This window comes from Siphateles boraxobius, unplaced genomic scaffold (genome assembly GCF_051911475.1).
Source record: "Siphateles boraxobius isolate OS27281-9 unplaced genomic scaffold, OSU_SipBor_1 130, whole genome shotgun sequence".
NCBI lineage: Eukaryota > Metazoa > Chordata > Actinopteri > Cypriniformes > Leuciscidae > Siphateles > Siphateles boraxobius.
Window position 1 is genome coordinate 30,762,081 of NW_027508734.1, and position 21,365 is coordinate 30,783,445.

The 21,365-nt window shown below is 37.9% G+C and overlaps 2 protein-coding genes across 4 annotated transcripts; one reads left to right on the forward strand and one right to left on the reverse strand.

Moving 5' to 3' along the window:
• Positions 1–3,728: 3,728 nt before the first annotated feature.
• LOC143737539 (uncharacterized) lies at positions 3,729–8,727 on the reverse strand. The gene is made up of 3 exons (XM_077229122.1): positions 8,283–8,727; positions 7,994–8,197; positions 3,729–7,037 (listed from the first exon to the last, which is right to left on the reverse strand). Exons 1-3 carry the CDS (start codon positions 8,341–8,343, stop codon positions 5,800–5,802), a joined length of 1,503 nt encoding a protein of 500 aa, XP_077085237.1. The 5' UTR covers positions 8,344–8,727; the 3' UTR covers positions 3,729–5,799.
• Positions 8,666–19,753, forward strand: puf60b (poly-U binding splicing factor b). Of its 3 annotated transcripts, none has more exons than XM_077229120.1 (12): positions 8,666–8,689; positions 10,508–10,591; positions 10,783–10,878; positions 12,062–12,151; positions 13,107–13,157; positions 14,405–14,566; positions 15,296–15,388; positions 16,229–16,442; positions 16,839–17,029; positions 17,271–17,388; positions 17,906–18,168; positions 19,029–19,753. In XM_077229120.1, the coding sequence occupies exons 3-12, from the start codon at positions 10,798–10,800 to the stop codon at positions 19,326–19,328; spliced, it is 1,563 nt and encodes a 520-aa protein (XP_077085235.1). In that variant the 5' UTR covers positions 8,666–8,689; positions 10,508–10,591; positions 10,783–10,797; the 3' UTR covers positions 19,329–19,753. The 3 variants fall into 3 exon arrangements, with proteins under 3 accessions (XP_077085235.1, XP_077085234.1, XP_077085236.1); XM_077229119.1 differs by lacking the exon at positions 8,666–8,689 and adding an exon at positions 9,462–9,546; XM_077229121.1 differs by lacking the exons at positions 8,666–8,689; positions 13,107–13,157 and adding an exon at positions 9,462–9,546.
• Positions 19,754–21,365: the final 1,612 nt, after the last annotated feature.

Sequence of the window (21,365 nt, forward strand, 5' to 3'; positions counted from 1 at the left end):
CTATATTCTATATGCTACCTAAGATTCACAAGAGCCTTATAGAGCCAAAAGGTCGACCCATTGTGGCTTCCAATGATTCCCTTTTGGAACCTTTGTCTAATTATGTGGATCATTACATTAAGCTGTATGTTTCTAAACTTCCATCTTACATCAAGGACTCAACTGATGTCATTAATAAAATCGCAGTAATTAACAACCTACCTGGTGATATTTTTCTGGTCACTTTAGATGTAGAAAGCCTCTATACTAATATACCCCATGAACGAGGATTAGATGCCTTAGGATTTTATCTCCAAGATCGCACTGATTTCCCCCCCAGTCATTTTATTTGTGAATTGGCATCTCTAGTCCTTAAGCTAAACTATTTTTCATTTGTAGGGGATTTTTATTTACAGCTAAAAGGCACATCCATGGGCTCTACCTTCGCTCCAGACTTTGGCAATTTATATATGGGTTTGTTTGAGTGTAATTTTGTCTTTAATCCGGACAGGAACCCCTTTTGTCAAAAAATTCTGAAGTGGTACAGATATCTTGATGATATATTTTGTCTTTTTCAGGGGAAAAGGGAAGAACTCATGGATTTTGTGTCTTTTTTGAATGATGTGTATGCTGATTTAAAATTCTCAATTGAATATGATCTACAACGTGTATCTTTCCTTGACATGTGGATAGAGTTAAAAGATGGAGGCCTCATTACCACACTTTACAGGAAACCCACTGATCGTAACACCCTTCTTTTGGCAAGTAGTGCCCATCCTAAAGCCTTGAAAAATGGCCTACCTAAGAGTCAGTTTTATAGGCGCTTATGCCATTCTGATGAAGATTACATAGAAAAGTCTTTGGAAATGAAACAAAGGTTTCTAGAAAGGGGTTATTCTGCTCAGTGTGTTGATATCAGGCTGCCATCAGGCTGCCCTGTCGAAACCAAGGGAGATTTTATTGACTAAGAGTATCCAGAAAGAAAATAATTTTTCAGTAACCTGTATTACAACCTTTACCCCTCGGGCTCACATGTTTAAGAGTACCATCCTCAAATACTGGCACATTTTGACCTCAGACCCAGCTCTCATTCAACATTTCAAAGATCCACCCCTTTTCGTTTTTAAAAGAGGGCCAAACCTACGAAATAAATTGGTTAGAGCCAATATATTACCAAGTCCTAGACAGACACTTTTGGCTCCCCTCAAACATGGAAATTACCCTTGTGGCAACTGTGCTCAGTGCCACAATACGTGGAAAACAAACACTTTCACACATCCTAGAACAGGGAACTCTTTTCCAGTAAGAGGGGTTATCACATGTAACACTAAAAATGTTATATATATGCTTAAATGCACATGTGATATGATCTAGATTGGTAAACTATTCGTCCTCTGAAGCAAAGAATCAGCGAACACAAAAGTTCAATAAGACGAAATGATATGAATTATCCTGTTGCCCGCCACTTTAATAACCACTCACATCCTCTGTCCTCCCTCAGGTTTCAGGGAATAGAACAGGTTACTTCTCAGAGAGGGGGTGATGTAGACAGGCGACTATGTCAGAGAGAGCTGTATTGGATCTACATGTTAGAAGCTCTACAACCACTGGGCCTTAATGAGGATTTTGATATGAGTGTGTTTCTTTAATCTCATTATTATAGACTATTCCATGCTTTATGATGGCCATAGCCTGATATTTGCATGGAATAGGTTTATGTAGTGTAATGATTTTTTTGGTATATTATTTTTGATTTGAAATCTTGATGTAATTTATGTTTTGTTTTCAGTAGACCCTGTGCCTAAGGCTATATTTGACATAGGCTATGTTGAACTACATTTCCCATGTTCCCTATCCCTGTAGCCTTAGCCATGTAAGCACAGGTGTCTGGCATCATGCAATCAGGAGAGGTGATTGACAAGGGCCTTTTTGTATGGTCACATTCACTTTGTTTGTATGCCTGAAGAAGGTCGGAAGACCGAAAGCTTGCTATTAAAATTGATTTTGCACAGTGTTTTGAGTGTGCGGCTGCTGTATTTTTACAATTCCTGATGATTTAATGTAGCAGCACCTCTCTACAAGACATTTTTGACGGATGAGCGGTGGTTCTTTTCTATTAAAACCAATGCAGTACAATTCTCTGGACTCTCTAGAATAGATCAATAATTGTCAGAAAACGTATAACTTCTTCATTTGGATTGCTATAACAGGGTGTAGTTGGATGGTTATAACAGCTAACAGCTGTTTGGTAACAGACTATAACAGCCAATAAGTGGTATTTTACTGCCCCCTGCTGTCATTTCATCATACTACTCCCTAATATTGTTATATATAATTCATATTTAGACTTTATAAAATCATTATTTTAACATTTACAATCACATTTTGTTAAAATTCATGTATTATTCACAATTGTGTCACAGGAAGGCTCAGGCTGAAAACGACGAAAGTATAACGTTAGGCCACGCCCTCCCAGTACAAATTCACTCATAACTCGAAAACGCGAACTCCCTGCGCGCTCAAATTTGGTTGGTAAAGTCCCTTATTGGGCCTTGATCGAAATCTATCGTCGCGGGGCTCGGGAGTGCCCCTCCGCGGATCGCTAATTCGAGAGACCCCCGAATTTGAACGGCTGTAACTCACGACCTAGACCACCTAGATTCTTGTGGGATAGCACGTTAGAAAGGGCTCGCCCTCACCTAGCTTCGATTCGAGTTTGGTGCGATTCGGCCAGGGCATTCCCGAGATATAAGCCCCAAAAGATATGCCTTTGAACGGGCATAACTCCCGGCCCCGATCGGCCACCAACACCGGGATGGTCTCGTTCAACAGGGCTCCTCGGACACTATCTAAGTTCTGAGTTTCAGATTTTTTCACTTTCTCGTTCCCGAGATATATGTGAAAAAAACTAATTTCCATTCATTCATTTCAACTCTATATAGGCTGTAATACCACTGTTGTCCACTAGAGGGAGCAGCAGTATTAGACATGTTTAATCTTTTTATCAGCTTTCAGCATTGGCTAACAAACAAATGCTTAAAGCTATTTTTTTTTAATTAGTTGTATATTATTACATCACAAAGAAATATGTGAAATGCTTATAGACCATTAAAAGAGATTTCAAAAATAACATATCCCGTGTGTGTGTGTGTGTGTGTGTGTGTGTGTGTGTGTGTGTGTGTGTGTGTGTGTGTGTGTGTGTGTGTGTGTGTGTGTGTGTGTGTGTGTGTGTGTGTGTGAGCATGTATTATGGAGTTAACATGAAAAAACTGGTTTGCCTTAGTGCAGGATATTAGTGAAACCAAGTTGTTTAAAATGAAAGTGAGCCAATAAGTGGTCTTCTACTGCCCTCTGCTGGCCATTTTACTTCTTAAAGCTATTTTATTATTATGATGGACTGGTAATATACTTTAATATTATTAAACTATATTGCCTAAATATTCAACTAAACTAAATTAGATTTTATCAACTATATTAAACTAAATTAGATTTTCACAATAACATCCCAAAAGTGTGTCTGTAAGCATGCATTATTGAGTAAACATGAAAATTTGAGACATTTTTTTCAATAAAATTATATGATTAAAATGAAAACTAAAAATTGCGTTTTAAATGGGAAATCTGTAATAAGCATTTTTTTTACCTACCATTTATTTCAAATATCTATAGCTATAACAAAATGTGTTTAAGCATTTTTATTAGTTAATATGAAAAACGTGCCATTAAAAAATACATGGAATCAAACCAAGTCATAGAAAACAAAACTGCATTTTATTGCCAGAATAATACAATGTTGTTGTTTTTAAACAATGCATATGAAAATAAGTAACATTAACAATAAATTAATTTATTCAAGTTCAATCGTTTGCATAATGAAGAATGTCTCTGTGGTATCATTTCATTCATTTCAATTTTTTGCACATATGAAAGAAAAAAAGTATTTGCATTAATATATGTTAAAAACTATATTGCATATATATATATATTTAATCCGTGAGACCTCCGGCTTGGAACAGCTGTAACTCCCTACCTAGACCACCTAGATTATTGTGGGATAGCTTGTTTGAAAGGTCCCGTCCACATCTTGCTTCACAAAGAAATATTAGAAATGCTTATAGACCATTAAAGTATATTTTCATGATGACACATCCCAATAGCATTGAAAACAACAACAACAACATGTGTGTATGTGTGTGTGTGTCTATGATCTCAGTGGTTAAATGCTTGCTACATAAAACTTAATGTCTTTTGATGCTTTTGAGCTTAACTGCCTTAACTGCCTTAACTGCTTGAACACCGCTAAATGCTGCTCGCAGCTTTAATTATTATTATTATTTATTGTTTTTACAAGCAAAACCTGGTCTTGTACATAGTTATCTGTGGTCGCATATGTGGACCACGTTCAACCTTGAAAAACATAAATAAATAATCACACAAAAAAAATCTTACAGATCCAAAACGTTTGACTGGTAGTGTATATGAGACGAATTTGTTATTTGTGTTTTAAATAATGCTGCTCTATGTCATTTTTTTGGGGGGGGGGGGTTGCGGGTTGGTCATGTGGTATGTATTAGTATACCCGGCCTTCAATGAGATGAACTTCCTTGTAGGCCTCTTTGGTAAGAAAGTGTTGTAAGAAGAAATAGGCTACTTGAAGGAATTTCAAAGTTACAGGATGAGCTTTTGTATTGGAAACAAGATGGGATGCAGAGAGCTGGAGTTTGAACATAGAACATTGTCTCAGTGGTCATCTCTCTTCCCACGGCCGTGCATTCTAGACTGAAGGGACAGAGTATTTGACGGAACTGAGAAATAAAGAAATAATCTAACACTTGTAGAGAGAATTTATTTGTGTAAAGGTTTGTGATAATTGTTCTATAATACATGTATAAAATAAAGGTCTTTACGTTGTACTTTAAAATAGTTTTCCAGTATGATTTAATTATACGATAAGAAAATGCATAATATATCAAATAAATAGAAATCATTCATGTATATTAAATGCAAATACTTCACTGTTATCATATAAAATACAAACTAGTCCAAACTGTATGAAAACCCTGAAAATCCATAAGCAATTTCTCTTCAAAGAAAGGTCAGACAGACCATTTCCTGCTGAATAACCCTTAAATAATGAATGAGATCTATGATATTCCAGAACATAACCCCTAAAACCTCCTTGAGTGGATAGTTTAAGACACAAGCAAGAATAAGGTCATCAGTTGTTTGAATTTACAACCAACAGAGAAATAGCCTACAACAATTAGCATGTTAAAACTTCACAACTGATTTCAAAACTCAATAATATATTCCAAAATAATATAAACTCAGCAAGAAAAAAAGAAAGAGCCACCATCTCAATTTTAACTGCTTTTTCCCCAGCAAAGTTCCTAATGTGTACATATTTGTATGAACATAAAAATTACATTTTCTTAGGGGTCTTACATTACAGACACTGCAGTTTATTGCTCTAAGCAGTCCTCATGCCTCCCTGCAGCAGGACTATGGCATGTTGACACAGGGGATCAGGGACCCTGCGCATCTCTCTGCTGGTGGTTTTCAGAGTCAGTAGAAAGGTCTCTTCAGTGTCCTAAGATATTGTCACAGTGACATTAGTTGTCTACCGCCTGTAAACTGTTAGTGTCTTAAAGACTGTGTTCCACAGGGGCATGCGCAAGAATTGTTCATGGTTAATTAAATAAGCATGAAGAACATTGTTGAAACCCTTTTCAATAAATATCTGTAAAGCTTATTTGGATTTCACAAAATGATCATGAAAAAGGGATGTTTCATTTTTATATTAATAGAAGGATTTCTTTATTAATGGTTCACTCTCTGGTGTGTTAGCAGGCTTCTCTTGTCTTTAAAGGTCTTCCCACACTCCGGGCAGAGGAACGGCCTTTCTCCCGTGTGAGTGCGCTCGTGCACTTTGACTTGTGACGTCTGTTTGAAGCCTGTGCCACAGATGGAGCAGGTATAAGGCTTTTCTCCCGTATGAACTCTCTGATGTATCCTAAGCTCCGCAGCCCTGCGGAAGCTCTTTCCACACTCAGAGCAAGGATGAGGTCGTGCTTCACTGTGAGTGTTCACGTGCATTTTCAGTTCATATGAACGGCGGAAGCACTTTCCACATTCAGTGCAAGAATAGGGCTTCTCATCCGAGTGAGCGCGCTGGTGACTCCTCAGTAAATACATATGAGTAAAGGCCTTGCCACAATCAGTACAATGATAATGCTTCTCTCCTTTGTGACATTGCTGGTGCTCTTTAAGTTGACAGAGCACACCGAAAGCTTCACTACAGATGCCGCAACTAAACTGTTTCTTTTCTGACTCAGGTGGCTGGTGCTCTTTTAGTCTTCTGCTGTCAGTGAATGTTTTTCTGCACACAGTGCATGAATAAGGCTTTTCTCCTGTGTGAATGCGCTTGTGTGCGATCAAATTGGCATGTCCCTTGAAGCGCTTCTCGCACACGGGGCACGCGTAAGGCCTTTCTCCTGAATGAACGCGCCTGTGAACTTTAAGTCCACCCAGCTGGCAGAACGTCTTCCCGCATTCTTTGCACTCATAAGGTTTTTCACCAGTGTGAGTTCGTAAGTGAACTCGTAATGCACCGGATGTAGTAAAGGCCTTCCAGCATTGTGAGCACAGGTAAGGCTTCTCTCCCGTATGAATCCTTCGGTGAATTCGTAGATCTATAAGTTGCTGGAAACCCTTGTTACACTCAGGGCAGTGATACCGTTTTTCACCTTTATGAAGTCTGCGGTGATTAGAAAAAGACCCTGACTGAGCAAAGCTCTTGCCACATTCAGAACAGTGGTAGGGTTTTTCTCCTGAATGAACACGCAGATGCACTTTTAGTTCAGAAGATGTGATGAACCTCTTGCCACATTCAGTGCAACCATGAGGCCTGTCTCCTGAATGAACTAATTTATGTCTTTTAAAATGAACTGATGTTTTGAAGTTTCGTCCGCATTTAAAGCAATGGTGAATTGATCTGTTAGAGCGGACTCCTGTTTTTGTGCTTTTTCTTGGGCAACTCCTTTTTCTTTTACCAGTTTCTAATAAGAAAAAAGACAATGGGCATGTAGCATGCAGTGAGTTTAACATGAACAATAGAACATCTTTCTATTCGCATTTGTTGACAACAAATCACTTAAAATAAGGCATCCCGTTGTCTTTTGAAATAAACCAGTTTTCAAGAGTATGGGATCAGTAATGGTTATTTATTTATTTATTATTATTACTTTTATTTAGCAAGGATACAATAAATTGACCAAAAGTGATGGTAAAGTAAGAAAAAAAATCTATTTTGAATAAATGCTTTTGAACCCTCAATCAATAAATCAGTGATGAAACTGTTGAATGGTACTGTATGCTATATGGATAACACTTCAAGTTAGTGGTTCTCAAACGGTTTTGCTTCAGGATCAAGATCTTTACAACACAAAAGTAAACAAAAAATATTATTTTTTTTCTTTTTTACAATGTATTAATATTAACAAACTGCATTGATCTAATGAAATTACAAAAAATATTATCATGACCATAGCTGAACAGGATTTTTTCCCACAACAATGTTTTGTTAAACATCCGCAAAAGAGTGATTTACTTTAGTATTAACCGTATTATAATGTGAAATATGAGTTTCCACCAAAATAACATACAGTTTGGTTGGACACACAAACTTTGATTTCAGCAAGAAAAAACATTGTCCTGCTGTCTGTGATTGTAACAGACGTATCAGACAATTGCTCATTCATGCCAGTGATTAATTGTTAATTGGATTTCAAGCAGTCATGGCATAGCTTATGCTTTCAAGTGAAGTAATATCCTGTCAATTATTACTAATGTAAAATCTCTTAAAGAGTACAGTCCACTTCCCTCAAGTCAAAAGCAAATTCACTGCACAGATTTATTGTGGCTAGTTGTGGAAGAGCCCAACCTAAATGGAATCTTATTGACGGTGTTGGCTTCTGTAAAATGTGAGCACAGATTTGTTGTTTGGCCGTTTTACCTTGTTTTGGGACTCCAGCCTCTTCCATATCTGTGAGCATGGTTCTTGAATCCTGGAGGAGTAAATCCGAGTTGGCTGGACACATGTCAGAGGCTTCCTCATCCTTAACATCAGCATCTTTTTTTAACTCCACACAAATGCCAAACACACTGGGTTGACCACAAGAAGGTCTTGGGTCTGGCTTCTCTTCACTCACCATAATCACTAGATGTAATTAGATACAAAAACATATTACATACACATAACAATGATCTCGTGATTTCTTAACTATCAGGACAGGCTTACTCACAGTGCTCTTGGTGTCCAGATGGGTTCGTTAGTATCTCTATTGCCGCCAGAAGAACATCCATGCTTCTTATTACTCTCGGTATTAAAATGCATTAACCTTTTCTGAAGCAGGTGCATATGCTCCATAGACCGCATAGATTATTAAAAAGTTTCTAACAGTCAGCTAACATTTTAACCGCCGTTACAGTAACTTTATTGACACAAGCTCCGGAATTACAGGTGAAACGTTTGCCCAGAGAGTGCAGTAGCCTACAGGTCTACAAGTATGACAGTGACGATCACTTCAGCGCTGCTTCAGTCGCCGCACATCTACTACTACTACTACACTTAAGTTCAATAATCATTTATGGCGTTAAACACAAAATCGAACAGACACGAAGTACACAAAGATCGAGGATCGTCTTGAAGGTGTAAATGTTTTTTTATTTACTTCCTACTTCCGCATTAAGGACTGTTTCTGCGTTTTCTCGTAAACCTGCTGCTTTTATCAGTTGAATTCAGTGGTGCGTTTCTCCCACCGTTTGCCGACTATAATTTTCTCAAGTTCCGTTGATCTCTGTTGTTAACGACTGAACTTGCGAACATAGTTGCTTTTGGAAAACGCACCCCAGTTAATGTAAAGATCAGACAGAGCATTTCTGCCAGGTTTTCTACTAAAAGTTATAGGACTTTTTACGATATTGTATAAGTTAAATAAATATTAGTATTAAAAAAAGGTGTGATATTGCTTATTAATCAGATGATAAGCTACAGCAGTGTTTATTAAATGGATGAACGACACTGACAATGCAATGCCTCTAAATTCGTTCCAATGTTATGCCCAGGGGCGGCAGTATACTTAAATGAGAAAACGATTGCTGTTGCACCAGAGAAGAAGATGTTTGTTTGAAATCCATGATTTTTACAAAACTAGAAAGGCAGATGCTGGTTTGAACTTGTAAAGCCTACAGGAGGCGTGTCTTGGCTCAAATACACTAGGGTTGGCTTGTACGAACGTCACATTTTCCACACAAATAAGCAAAAAACAAACAAACATTACACTGTTTTTCAAAGATTACAAGCTTAAAAATACATTCATAAAATGTGAGAATATTCGCCATGAGTCAATTTGCTACTACCGCTACTATCGTTCTCGATCACGTGATCAGCAGCAGCCACGGCGCCACCGGAAGCCGCGCGTACCGCTCTAGGTTCAGCCGTGTTTCTGTGGGGCTGCAAGCGTCTTCAATGTGGATCACTACATGGCGGTAACGCGGAACACTGCGGTAATGATGATTACCTAACGTGTTTACTTAAATATAAAAATAGTTTTAACATCTCCGTGGTTGTAGTTAGCACAGGTGAAATTAGTCGCAATACGCCTCTTATTATTTCAATTTATCTTAAGTCGGGTGTACACGAGGCCTGCATGAAGGCTCGTTAGCCTCTGTTCATTGCTAACTAGGCTAGCAGCACATTGCTATGGCGCTTATTTCAGAATTCTCTAGTATTTACCATATATTACAAAGCGGCTACCGTTTGTTTAAGACACTTAAATATGAATCCTGCACCGTTTGACTAAATCACTGTATCTAAAAGCTGTAAGTCAGCTAGGATGTTTGCTGCTGTAATTTACCAGCACAAGCGCGCCACTGCCGTGTTTTCAGCCTGTCTTTGTTGATATATAGCCAGTCTGAAGGTGCTAAAACTCTCAGTTCACTTTAGTGATGATTGTGTGTTTACGTTAAGCCAGAAAAGACCACCAAACGCGAATGAAACATTCTATGAGTGGTCCAGTTTTGTAATATTTCTTATAAGATCTTTATGGGAACTTTGTTTTCAGTACGAATAGTACTGGTTCGTGAATCAGGTTTATGATAGATTATTAGCAGTTTGCATCTTGCAGAAGAAATAATCTAGTAGTAAGTTGGATTGAGCATGAAGAAAGTGCAGTGTGTTAGCATGTTTCTGTCAGGAAAGACAATATACTGTATTATAATGACTACTAGCAGTTTCTTAAAGGGATAGTTCCCCCAAAATAAAATTTGTTTAATGTTGCTGCTAACGGTTTGACAGACTTTACCCTGTGGAACACAAAAGGAGATTAATTAAAAAAGTAATTGGTGATTGAGGCCTTAACCTTTTGTGTTCCATGGAAGAAAGTGAGACAGCTATCCCTTTAATAGCTTCATCTCATTGCACTTGAACAGTGATTTAAATTATCCTATGCGTTTCCATGAACCACAGATCATTGTTAAATTGTGAGTGCTTTGCCAGCAACTCTACACGGGCTTCCCGATCCTGGTTGGCACAGTAAGGTTCGCCTCATAGGTAAGCTGCAGAATTGGTCCTTTGCCTAATTGTATAACTTGAATGCCTTTGGTTTGTTTGTTTGTCTGTTTTGAGATTGAAGAAGCCATAAATTAACATATGCAGATGCTAAGTAGACTCACTATCTAGTCTCAATACAACTTGAATTGTTTCTTTTTATTCTTATTTTATTCTTATATGTCCATTCTCAGTGAGGCAAAGGTCTGATGATGGAGAATGGACAAGGCACAGGTGCAAAGCTTGGATTACCGCCTCTTACTCCGGAGCAGCAGGAGGCGCTACAGAAGGTAATAATAGTTCTGTTTTTTTGTTTATTTATTTGGGGATTGGGATCAATACAGGTCATGGGCCAAACTCCAACCTGCGTCACCTGCTCCTTGCGTACTACTGCTGTTCCACAGCTCCATCTAATAATAGATTAATAATTAAGAGTCAAGGCCAAAGGATGCTTCTGCATAAGCCGGATTGGAGCTTTTTTCATTTTGAAGGTTGGTGCAAATTTTTTTTTGGAATCCTTTTTTACCAAACTTGACCACTGTTCATCAGCAACCATTTCGGTTCCACCTGTGCGTTTTAGAATTCTCTGCAAACAAGCATGTGCAATGCACCATTATGGGGAATTTTCAGTGACTACGTTTACATGCAACCAAATAATCCGTTAGTAATCGGTCTAGTAAAGTGTCATTTAAATGAGTGTCCCGTCATTCTAAAATTCTCCTTTCCCTCAGCGTCTGTGAAGTGGAGCAGGGCAACGTCCCACCAGTCCTTATTTCGGATTCTCATCCACAGACAACTGGTTTTGGACATGGGGGGGGGGGGGCTTTTTTACTGCATGATAAATATAAGCAGCACGGCAAAATGGTTCATATGCTCACTGTCTCCATATTATGAACAGAAAACAATAAACTGCTGTTTAAAACCAATAAAGAACCAATGTAGGAGAATAGTTTTTATGGGCAAACAGCAGGAAACTCTTTATATTTGTGCAGTGTGCGCTTGTTAAAAAATCTATCCCGATTTTAAGCTTGTGAATTATAAACTCGCACATCAACCCGATCACATGTTTAGCATTCATGTAAACACTACATTCAGATTCATCAATCAGAATGAATTCAGTTCTGCCATGTAAACATAGCCATTGTAGTAATAAACACTCAAATATGTAGCACCTATGGGAAAAAGTGCATTTGGAATGATATAGTAAATAGCCACTCTTAAATGGATAGTCACCCAAAACTGAAAATTAGCCCATGATGTACTCACCTGATTTACCTAGCCCAAGTGAGCCATTCACTCACATTATAAAGCTTGGAAGAGCCAGGACATTTTTAAATATAACTCCAATTGTATTTGTCTGAAAGAACAATGTGACTTGAGTGTGAGTAAATCATGGGGTAATTTAAATTTTTGGGTGAACTATCCCTTTAAAACTCATCAGCCTCCTGCCTTAATTTTTGTTCTCTTGTTTAGGCTAAGAAGTATGCAATGGAACAGAGCATCAAGAGTGTTTTAGTGAAACAGACCATCGCTCACCAGCAGCAGCAGCTCACTAACTTACAGGTGAGCTGATACGATGATCTGAATATGAAGAATGCTTTAAATATATTAAATGTTGCTTTCTTGTTTGAGTACATTTACAGAATTGATGCATCTGATTTTGTCACCAGTAGTGTAACTAAAACCACATGGTGTACCCACTGGCATGTCATGTGAAGGGTCCATTGTCTTTTCAGCATTATAAATCCTACAGAAGTCTGCAAAAAGGAATTAATATTTCATACTTGCATCTTATAAAATATTGGGTGCTATTTTATTTATACAATAGGATTCATGAATAACTATGACATTTTAAATTATCACTCTCTTTAAACATATCTGTAAGGACAACTCCTGTAAGCTGTGTGAAATTGATAAGGCCAAGTTTTTGACCTTCGGGAAGTCCCTTAAGTTTTTCCCACACATCACGTTTTGTGAATGCTCTTTTTTTTTTTTTTTTGTCAGATTAGCCTCAAGATTAGACTGAAACACTCCACTGGAACTCATGCATTATTTGTTTGAGGTCTGGTATTTCTGGGACTCATACTTGTTACTACCAAACCTAGATTAATTGTTTCTTTTTAAATGTATCTGAATCAAGAAATTGGACACAGTACTGCATGCACTAAACTTCCCCAAGCAGAAGTCATGATGACTGAAAAGTCCACAACAGATGAGTTATCAAAAGGATACTTATACACACCCTATGCTCAGTTTATTTCTTGGAAAATCTGAGCAGCCTACTTGTTGCCTTTGTTGAAAGCAATGCCTGTTAGTGTCTCTGTTGCTTTAACTGTGAAATGTTTCAGGTTTCATTTAAATTTAAGTGGTGATTTAAAGAGGTGGGCAGAGTTTAAAGTTGAGTTCGGAGGCATTGACCACCAGTCAGAGAGACTGTCTGGAATACTATGTCTGTCTTCAAAGGATAAAAGAGATATCTAACCTTTTTCAGCACTTTTCCATCTTTACTGTGTTTCAGATGGCAGCAGTGACAATGGGCTTTGGAGATCCTCTCTCATCTTTACAATCGGTCAATAGATTAATTAACTATTATTTACCTTCTGTACGCATTTTGGCATAATGACCGTTACCCTTCTTTAACCGGCATTGGCCTGATACACTAGACATTGCAGCAGCATATTTAAAAAGCAGACTTGGCTTTGTTGTGATTGAAATGTTTGTTTTTGGTCACCCATTTCATTAAGCAGGATGCAAGATGACACAACATGAACTACCTCCATAAACTGACTGTACTGTTTCAGTGTTAATGAATGCCATGGGAGCTATTTTAAATAACAGGAACAGGATATTATAGGTTATTATAGAGAGAGTTTTAATATGACAATTACACAGGACACTTCTCACTTACTGACAGTCCTTTCCATATTTGCCATCCTGAATCACTGCATGGACACCTGTATGTGTGTGTGTGTGCACCCTCATTTAACTGGTCATTGATTGAAGTTTATTTCTCAACCTGAAGCTCCATTTTTGTCAGAAGAAATCTTGTGGGGATTGTGTGTTGTGAATGGTGTGGATGATCCATTTCTCCTTTGTGAATATGCTGTGGCATATAATTGTCATCTTTGTCTGCTGAAAAAGAGGGATAGCGGTCACTACGACAATCCAAATTGAATCTGCCTAAGCTTTGAGCCTTGTGTGTAATCGTATACTTTCGTCATGTGACTGACATACAATTTTAAACTTGAATGATAAATAATGATTAAAGAATGATAAATGTGTTGTTTGGTGTAAAAAAAGAAGTGCAAAATAGATAGATTTATGCTGATTCTCCCTCAACTGTGATCTGATATGTAAGTCCAAAAGCTCACCTCATGAAAAGAGAACTGATTTCACATCAGCTCATTATGCAGGGTATTTAGTTGTGCTAAGGGGTTACTTTGAAATGTTAACTATTTGGGCTATCAGCATTCTTGGATAGAATTCAGGTTAGTTATAACGCTACATGTTTTAGCCTGCAAGCACTCACGCTAATTTAGGAACGTGCAAGCAGCACTCTCGAAATGGTAAGAAGGGGCTGTGCCACATGTTCCTAATTCACGATGCTGTGCTTGTCATTAATGGTAAGTGATGTAAGTAATGAGTAAGCATAGAGGACCAAAGGAAGTGAAAACTAGCACTAAAAACAGAAGCTAAAAAAAATCTTTAATCCCTTGTTATATTTGATCTCATTGTTTTTGGTGCTTTGTTTTTCCCCATTTTTTTATTCAGTAGCCAACATTCTCTCCTGTTGTCTCTTCCTTTCATGACCACTAGGTGGCAGCACAGAGGCAGAGAGCTCTGGCCATCATGTGTCGTGTGTATGTGGGCTCCATTTATTACGAGCTGGGGGAGGATACCATCCGGCAGGCCTTCGCCCCCTTTGGTCCCATTAAGAGCATTGATATGTCCTGGGACTCAGTCACCATGAAACACAAGGTATGCTTTTAGAGTCTAGAACATTTCTGAGTTGTATTTTTTTTTCCAAAATATGCAGAATTAAATACATTTGCAAATAGACAATGTAGATATATGTAGTAATGCTACAAATTATATGAATGTGTTCAGTGCGGGTCAAGACTTTGGAAACATTACTATTTTTAATGTGTGCAAAAAAAAGTCATCAAGCCTGTATTTATTTGATCAGATACAGAAAATAACAGTATTATTGTGAAATATTATTACAATTTGAAATAATTTTTGGAATATAAATTAAAATATAAGTTATGTATTTGATGCAAAGCTATTTTTTTTAGCCATTACTCCAGTCTTCAAATACATGAAGCTACTCAAGAAGCATTACTTATTACTGTATCAATGTATTCTACAAATAATATTTTTGTGGAAACCGGGATATATTTTTGCAGGATTCTTTGATAAATAGTTAAAAATAACATTTATTTGAAATAGTAAAGACATTTATAATATTACAAAAGATTTCTGTTACTGTCCCCAAACTTTTGAGTTAAATAAAAGCAAAAGTTATTACATATTTTATATGAGATATATACATATATATATTATTATTATTTATTTTTTATTATTATTATTTTTTATTATTTTTTGTGAGGATGGTGGATATGACCCATACAAACTTTAGTGAAATTCACCCTACCGTGAAAGGCAGAAAGCATGTAAACATTGTACACATTGGAAATTCTGTCACAGGGCTTTGCCTTTGTTGAGTATGAAGTTCCTGAAGCAGCTCAGCTGGCCTTGGAGCAGATGAACTCAGTCATGCTGGGTGGGAGGAACATTAAGGTGGGTTCCATACAGGAAAATCAGTCTAAAACTCCTGTTTAAACAGCTCTCTGACAGTGAGCTATTTTTTTGTTTTGTTTTTGTTTCTGTGTCAGTAGACTTACTGTAGCCCTGCCAGTATTGTGTGTGTGCTTGTGCACTACTTAGATGCTCTCCTCTTCATGTGTGTTTCTGTCCTCTAACCTGAATGTGAGTGTATGCAATGTTATGCTTCCATACTGTCATACTGTTTGTTTTCGGAGCTCATTTTCTCTAGGAGCTGCAGAAAGAATTGTTCGTTTAAGGCAGGCTCTTCTCTGTCTGGGATGTGCTGATGATGGGCTGCACCTGGCTGGTGTTTGCTTGGCCGCCCCACCTGCAGTACAGATGCCACCAAATAAAAAACAAACTGTTTTTTAACAATCACAGACACATTTTAGTGATCAAACATCAACCTTTTATTGTCATTTAACATCTATGATCTCATAGTGACTAGACAAGAGTTAGCTATTGTTAAAATGGTATCTTTTTTCTTTGCCTTGGTAAAAAACAAACTTATTTTATTTTTACATGACAAGCTTGCAAAACAACAGATATAAAGGTTATCACAGAATGTATTTTCCATGTATGTAAATTTCTAGCATAGTGAAAATGTCTTCAGATAACTTAATTAGTTTGAGAGCTGAGCTACATTTAAGTTGATCTACTGTACTTAAGTTCTTTTTTAGACTGGTAGAGCAGTTTTTCCTGTTCTTCCCTTTCTCAACCACATGCTTTTACACACACACACACACACACACACACACTCATTCCTTTATACACTTCCACTTAGTGGCCCATGTGCTGGTATGTGTACTGTAGGTGGGGCGGCCAAGTAACATTGGACAGGCGCAGCCTATCATTGACCAACTGGCAGAGGAGGCACGTGCCTTCAACCGAATCTATGTTGCCTCTATCCACCCTGATCTATCTGACGAGGACATCAAGAGTGTCTTTGAGGCCTTCGGAAAGATTAAAAGTTGCATGCTGGTGCGGGAACCCACCACGGGAAAGCACAAGGGCTACGGATTTATTGGTGAGCTGCTCTAGTAAGCATGGTAAACACTGTGTGGAGATTGCTGTATGTTGTACTACTGAACAACTGTGAATTAAATTCCACAGTGTTCCAGCATCATGCTTATGAAATGTCTTTCCAGATCCAGATATTTCCAGTGAAGTTCACTGAGTTGTGCCATGCTCTTTACCTATAGAGATAGCAAGTTAAAATGTGAATGGTTACAAAACACTTTTATGTATGTACAGATTTAGAGACATTAGAAAAATGCTACCAGTGTCTTCCTTTCAATTACATCAACTAAAGGAAAATAGTGAGAGAAAGAATCAAATGTGTTGACATTACTAAAGATTCAAGAAATGTATGAAAACGAAAGCCTAAATTGAGGAACTGGTCTGTCCATTTCATCATGGGTAGAATACGATAAGCCTCAGTCATCGCTGGATGCCGTCTCATCTATGAACCTGTTTGACCTTGGAGGTCAGTACCTAAGAGTGGGGAAGGCTGTTACCCCTCCCATGCCTCTCTTGACACCTATGACCCCTGGAGGTCTGCCCCCTGCTGCAGCTGTGGCGGCTGCTGCTGCCACCGCCAAGATCACTGCCCAGGTGAGAATTAAATCTTAGATTAGGCTGAACACTGCTTTACTATTATAAGGGAAGTAGTCAAATTTTGTAAATTTCAGAATGATATGCTAATGCATTTACAGCTGCACATGGTTAAACATTCTGAACAATCTCTTGTGCATGTTGTGTTACTGTGTCTGTTTGCTCATCAAACTAGATCAGTCTGAAAACAGAATTTGAATTCAGGGATTTCATATTTGTTATTGTTTTAATGCATTTGTAGGAGGCTGTTGCTGGAGCGACAGTGCTGGGTTCTCTTGCTTCACCAGCACACATTCTCAGTCAGCAAATGGGACTTCCACAGGCTGTACTGGCCGCCCAGGCCCCTGGCATCATCACAGGTCTGCAAAAGTCAATGAATCGTGATCTTTGACTACTTTTATTGGCCTAACGCAGTTTAAATTGAATTCTTAATCCCTCTGATGGTCTGTTCACACCTAGATGAATGTTTGGTGCAATGAACATTTAAATATCTTCAGACCAACATTCGCATGTCGCCAATGCAACATTTTGAGATGTTTGAGTGTTCTAATCTCTTTATATGAGAATAATAAAAATAGTGCTGTCCAACCCATAATATTCCTGCTTTTAGTCGCATGCCCAGAGCTGATGTTCCTGTTACATAAAACTACTACTTAATGGCGCTGTGTTGGTGTGAGCAGGCATTGAATTGATACACATTGAAGGGTTACCATTACAGCATCTTATTAACAGCAAACTTTCAGAATAATGAAAATCTAGCTGGATGAAATTCACAAAAATTAAAGCTTATAAAGCATTTAAATCTGTACTATAATTGTTCTCTAAAGAGAGAATTGAAACTTAACTGAATAATTATCTTGTTAATTCATTCGATAGGTGTGACACCTGCTCGCCCCACTCTCCCTGTAGTCCCCCAGGTTGGTTTGGTCAACCCAGTACTAGCATCCCCACCAGTCACATCTGCTTCTATGGGAACACCAACATCTACAGCTCAAACACATACAGAAGTCAAGAGAGAGGAAGACAGTAGGCGGCCTGAAGTAGTTCCGAGTGCGCCAGTTGGAAATGGACAGGACAGTGAACTGGAGCAGCTAAGTGTCAGTGCAAGTGGAGGAAAACAAACGGCCATACTGTCAAAGGTTAGATAGCATCACCTTGGTTGTATGTTAAAGAGAGAGTTCATCCAAAAGTTCTAATTCTGTCATTAATTACTCACCCTCATGTCGTTCCGTAAGACTTTTGTTCATCAGAACATAAATTAAGATTTTTTGGGTGAATTCGAGAGCTTTCGGTCTATCCATAGACCGCTACACAAGCGGTTTAGTCCAAAATTTTAGTCCAAGAGACTAACGCTTTATATAATGAACAGATTTAATTTAGGCTTGGTTCTTGTGGATGCTCAAACGTGCTTCGTAACATGAGAATGAACCGCATTGGTTTTCGCACACCAACGAACATGCTTGAGCTTCCGTTTATCACGACTGATGTGCAAGTAGATGGATGTTTATCTGTGAATTAAAGCCTAAATTAAATCTGTTCATCATATAAAATAAAGCGATCGAGTCTTCATAAATTGACTAAACTGCTCAATTCAAATGGATTAGTTTTACGATCTCTTTATGAACTTTTTGAAGCATCAAAGGGGTAGTTGTAGCTGTCAATGGAGGGATTCCATCAAAAAGATCTTAATTTGTGTTCAGAAGATGAACTGAAGTCTTACGGGTTTGGAAAGACTTGAGGGTGAGTAATTAATGACATTTTTGGGTGAACAAAACATTAAAAGATTATAGACACTATTGTAAAAGGGTCGGTCCTAAAAGCAAGTTAAGAGCAGTAATTCAGAAGTGACTCTAAAAAATTAGTTTGCATCATACTAATTTTTTAGCACTACTTGCGAGGCATTGAATGAATAAATCAAAAGTTTATGTAAGAAGCCAAGTTTATAATGTTAATGTCATATTAGTTTAATCCTTTTTTCTATCTCTTTGCCCACATTCAGTCAACAGTTATGGTGCTACGCAACATGGTGGGCCCAGAGGACATTGACGATGACCTGGAAGGCGAAGTGATGGAGGAATGTGGGAAGTACGGTGCTGTTAATCGGGTTATCATATACCAGGAACGACAGGGTGAGGAAGACGATGCTGAGATTATAGTGAAGATCTTCGTGGAGTTCTCTGATGCTGATGAAATGAACAAGGCCATCCAAGCTCTCAACAACCGCTGGTTTGCCGGTCGCAAGGTTGTTGCCGAGTTGTACGATCAAGAGCGTTTTAATAACAGTGACCTCACTGCATAAGACTGTCCCGAAATGGCCACTGGCCCCGTTTCTTGGCTCTCAAACTTACCCAGCTTTCATCACTGCTGCTTGAGATCTGGGCCTCTTTGAAACTTGTAATTATTTTTTTATTGATGTTGATAGTAATAATATTATTGGAAAAATCCCAATGGTGGGATTTAGCTTAGGACAAAAAAACATGCTCCTCATACATTTACTTTGTGTCACCTACTGTGAAAGACTTGCATTTTTTTAACAGTCATTATTATTTGCAGGGTTTTGTTTTCTAATTTTGAAGAAAAGATAATTTTCCCCATTACCACCCACTATTTTTTTTTATAACAAATTGCAACTTTTTCTCCACTGACATTGTGTTCCGATTCTAAACATTGTGTTGGTGACATTGGTTCTGGCTTTACCAAAACAATAAATTTGTCTAATATGCAGTGTTGTCTCGTCATTTGTATGGATGGTTGGATCAGGACATAAAGGCTTGGCCACTCCCCTGATGTACACCACACAAACCATAATACACACTGTAGAAAATAAAAGTTTAACTTAAAGAGATTTGCTGGTTATTTTTAATCTGGTAATGTTTAGAATTTGCAGTACAAAAACCAGCAATTGCATAATTGTGAATTATGAAATACTTTTAAATTATTAAATTTGATTTCCATAATTAACCAGATATGGGTATTATGTAGAGTGTCACATTAAATATTTTCTTGAACCTTTTGACCAAGGCTTAAAAGAAGCTGAAGTACATGTCACTAGCATGTTTCCAATCTAGTGCTGATTCATATTAAATGTCCGGTATGCTTTTGTGTTTAGTAGAGACATTTTTCACCCCTGGCTGTTTTCTTCTTGTGAGTTTTAAGAATTCAGAGTTCCACCTGGCCCTGTATAGTCAATACAAACATATTTACATACAATGCTGCCAATGTATATTATTAAATGTATTAGACGTATATGTTCAAATATTTAGACTCAAACTTTAACAAAAACATCACAATTGTAGGTGAGAATTTGTATATTTGTAGTTCACAGGGCTCTCAAGTTTTGAAGACAGACACTCGTGAAAAACTGATGTTAATTATCTGGGAAACATTCTCTAAACAGCAGTCAAGTTGTCATTGTGTCAAAGAAGTTGTGAATTTGTAACTTGTAACGTTAAAAAGGAGATCATGATTTTGGGCTCAAAGTGATGCTCGAACAGTGTTGCCACATTGGAAATGTCCAATTATCGTACCAGAAGTTCAAAATCATCGTATTTGGAAGAAAATGATCGTACACGACTTTAACGTGCAGAATACAGCTATTTATCGAAATGATTCTGGGTCAGAGAGAGAAGCGGTAGGATGTGTGTTTGGACGGACGACTGAAAACTCTGAAATGATCGTACATTATGGGATTTTTTTCATTATTGATCGTACAAATACGATAATTATCGTACATCTGGCAACACTGTGCTCGAAGCTCCAGTGGTTTCCTATGGGTGAACGAAACTTTCGGAAGATGCTGTAGCAGAATCAAGTGAACAATTCCAGGATATGCTTTTCTTTTCATTGGTTGTTGCGTTAAATCTTACCCAGATACAATAGTGCTATTTCTGATTGGCTATTGTGTAGCCAATTTCGTTCTTTTCTTTTTTTGATTGGCTGATATGTGGCGGGCTCAGACCAAGAACTCCAGGGAAGAAGCGCTTGATTCCTGCCGGTTCCGTGAGAGCGGCGCGGCCAGATAAATTTTGAGCGCTGCGGCTTATTAAATATATTATAAATAGTTTTTCCGCGTGAGAAATACTATGTGTGGCGGGAATACAGCGTAATAACTATAAGTGTTTTCAATGTTTGATACGGGCGGCGCTAGGGAGGGGCAGGGGCTAGCAGTGCTTCAGCACCCCCAAGAAAGACCAAAGCAACAAAATAATTTCTGGAAGCAATCTGTGAAGAAAACAAAAAAACTTTTTATTTCGAGATATTAAGTCGTTATTTCAACATTATATCTCGTTATTTCTACATAATGATTCGTTATTTCAACATTATATCTCGTTATTTC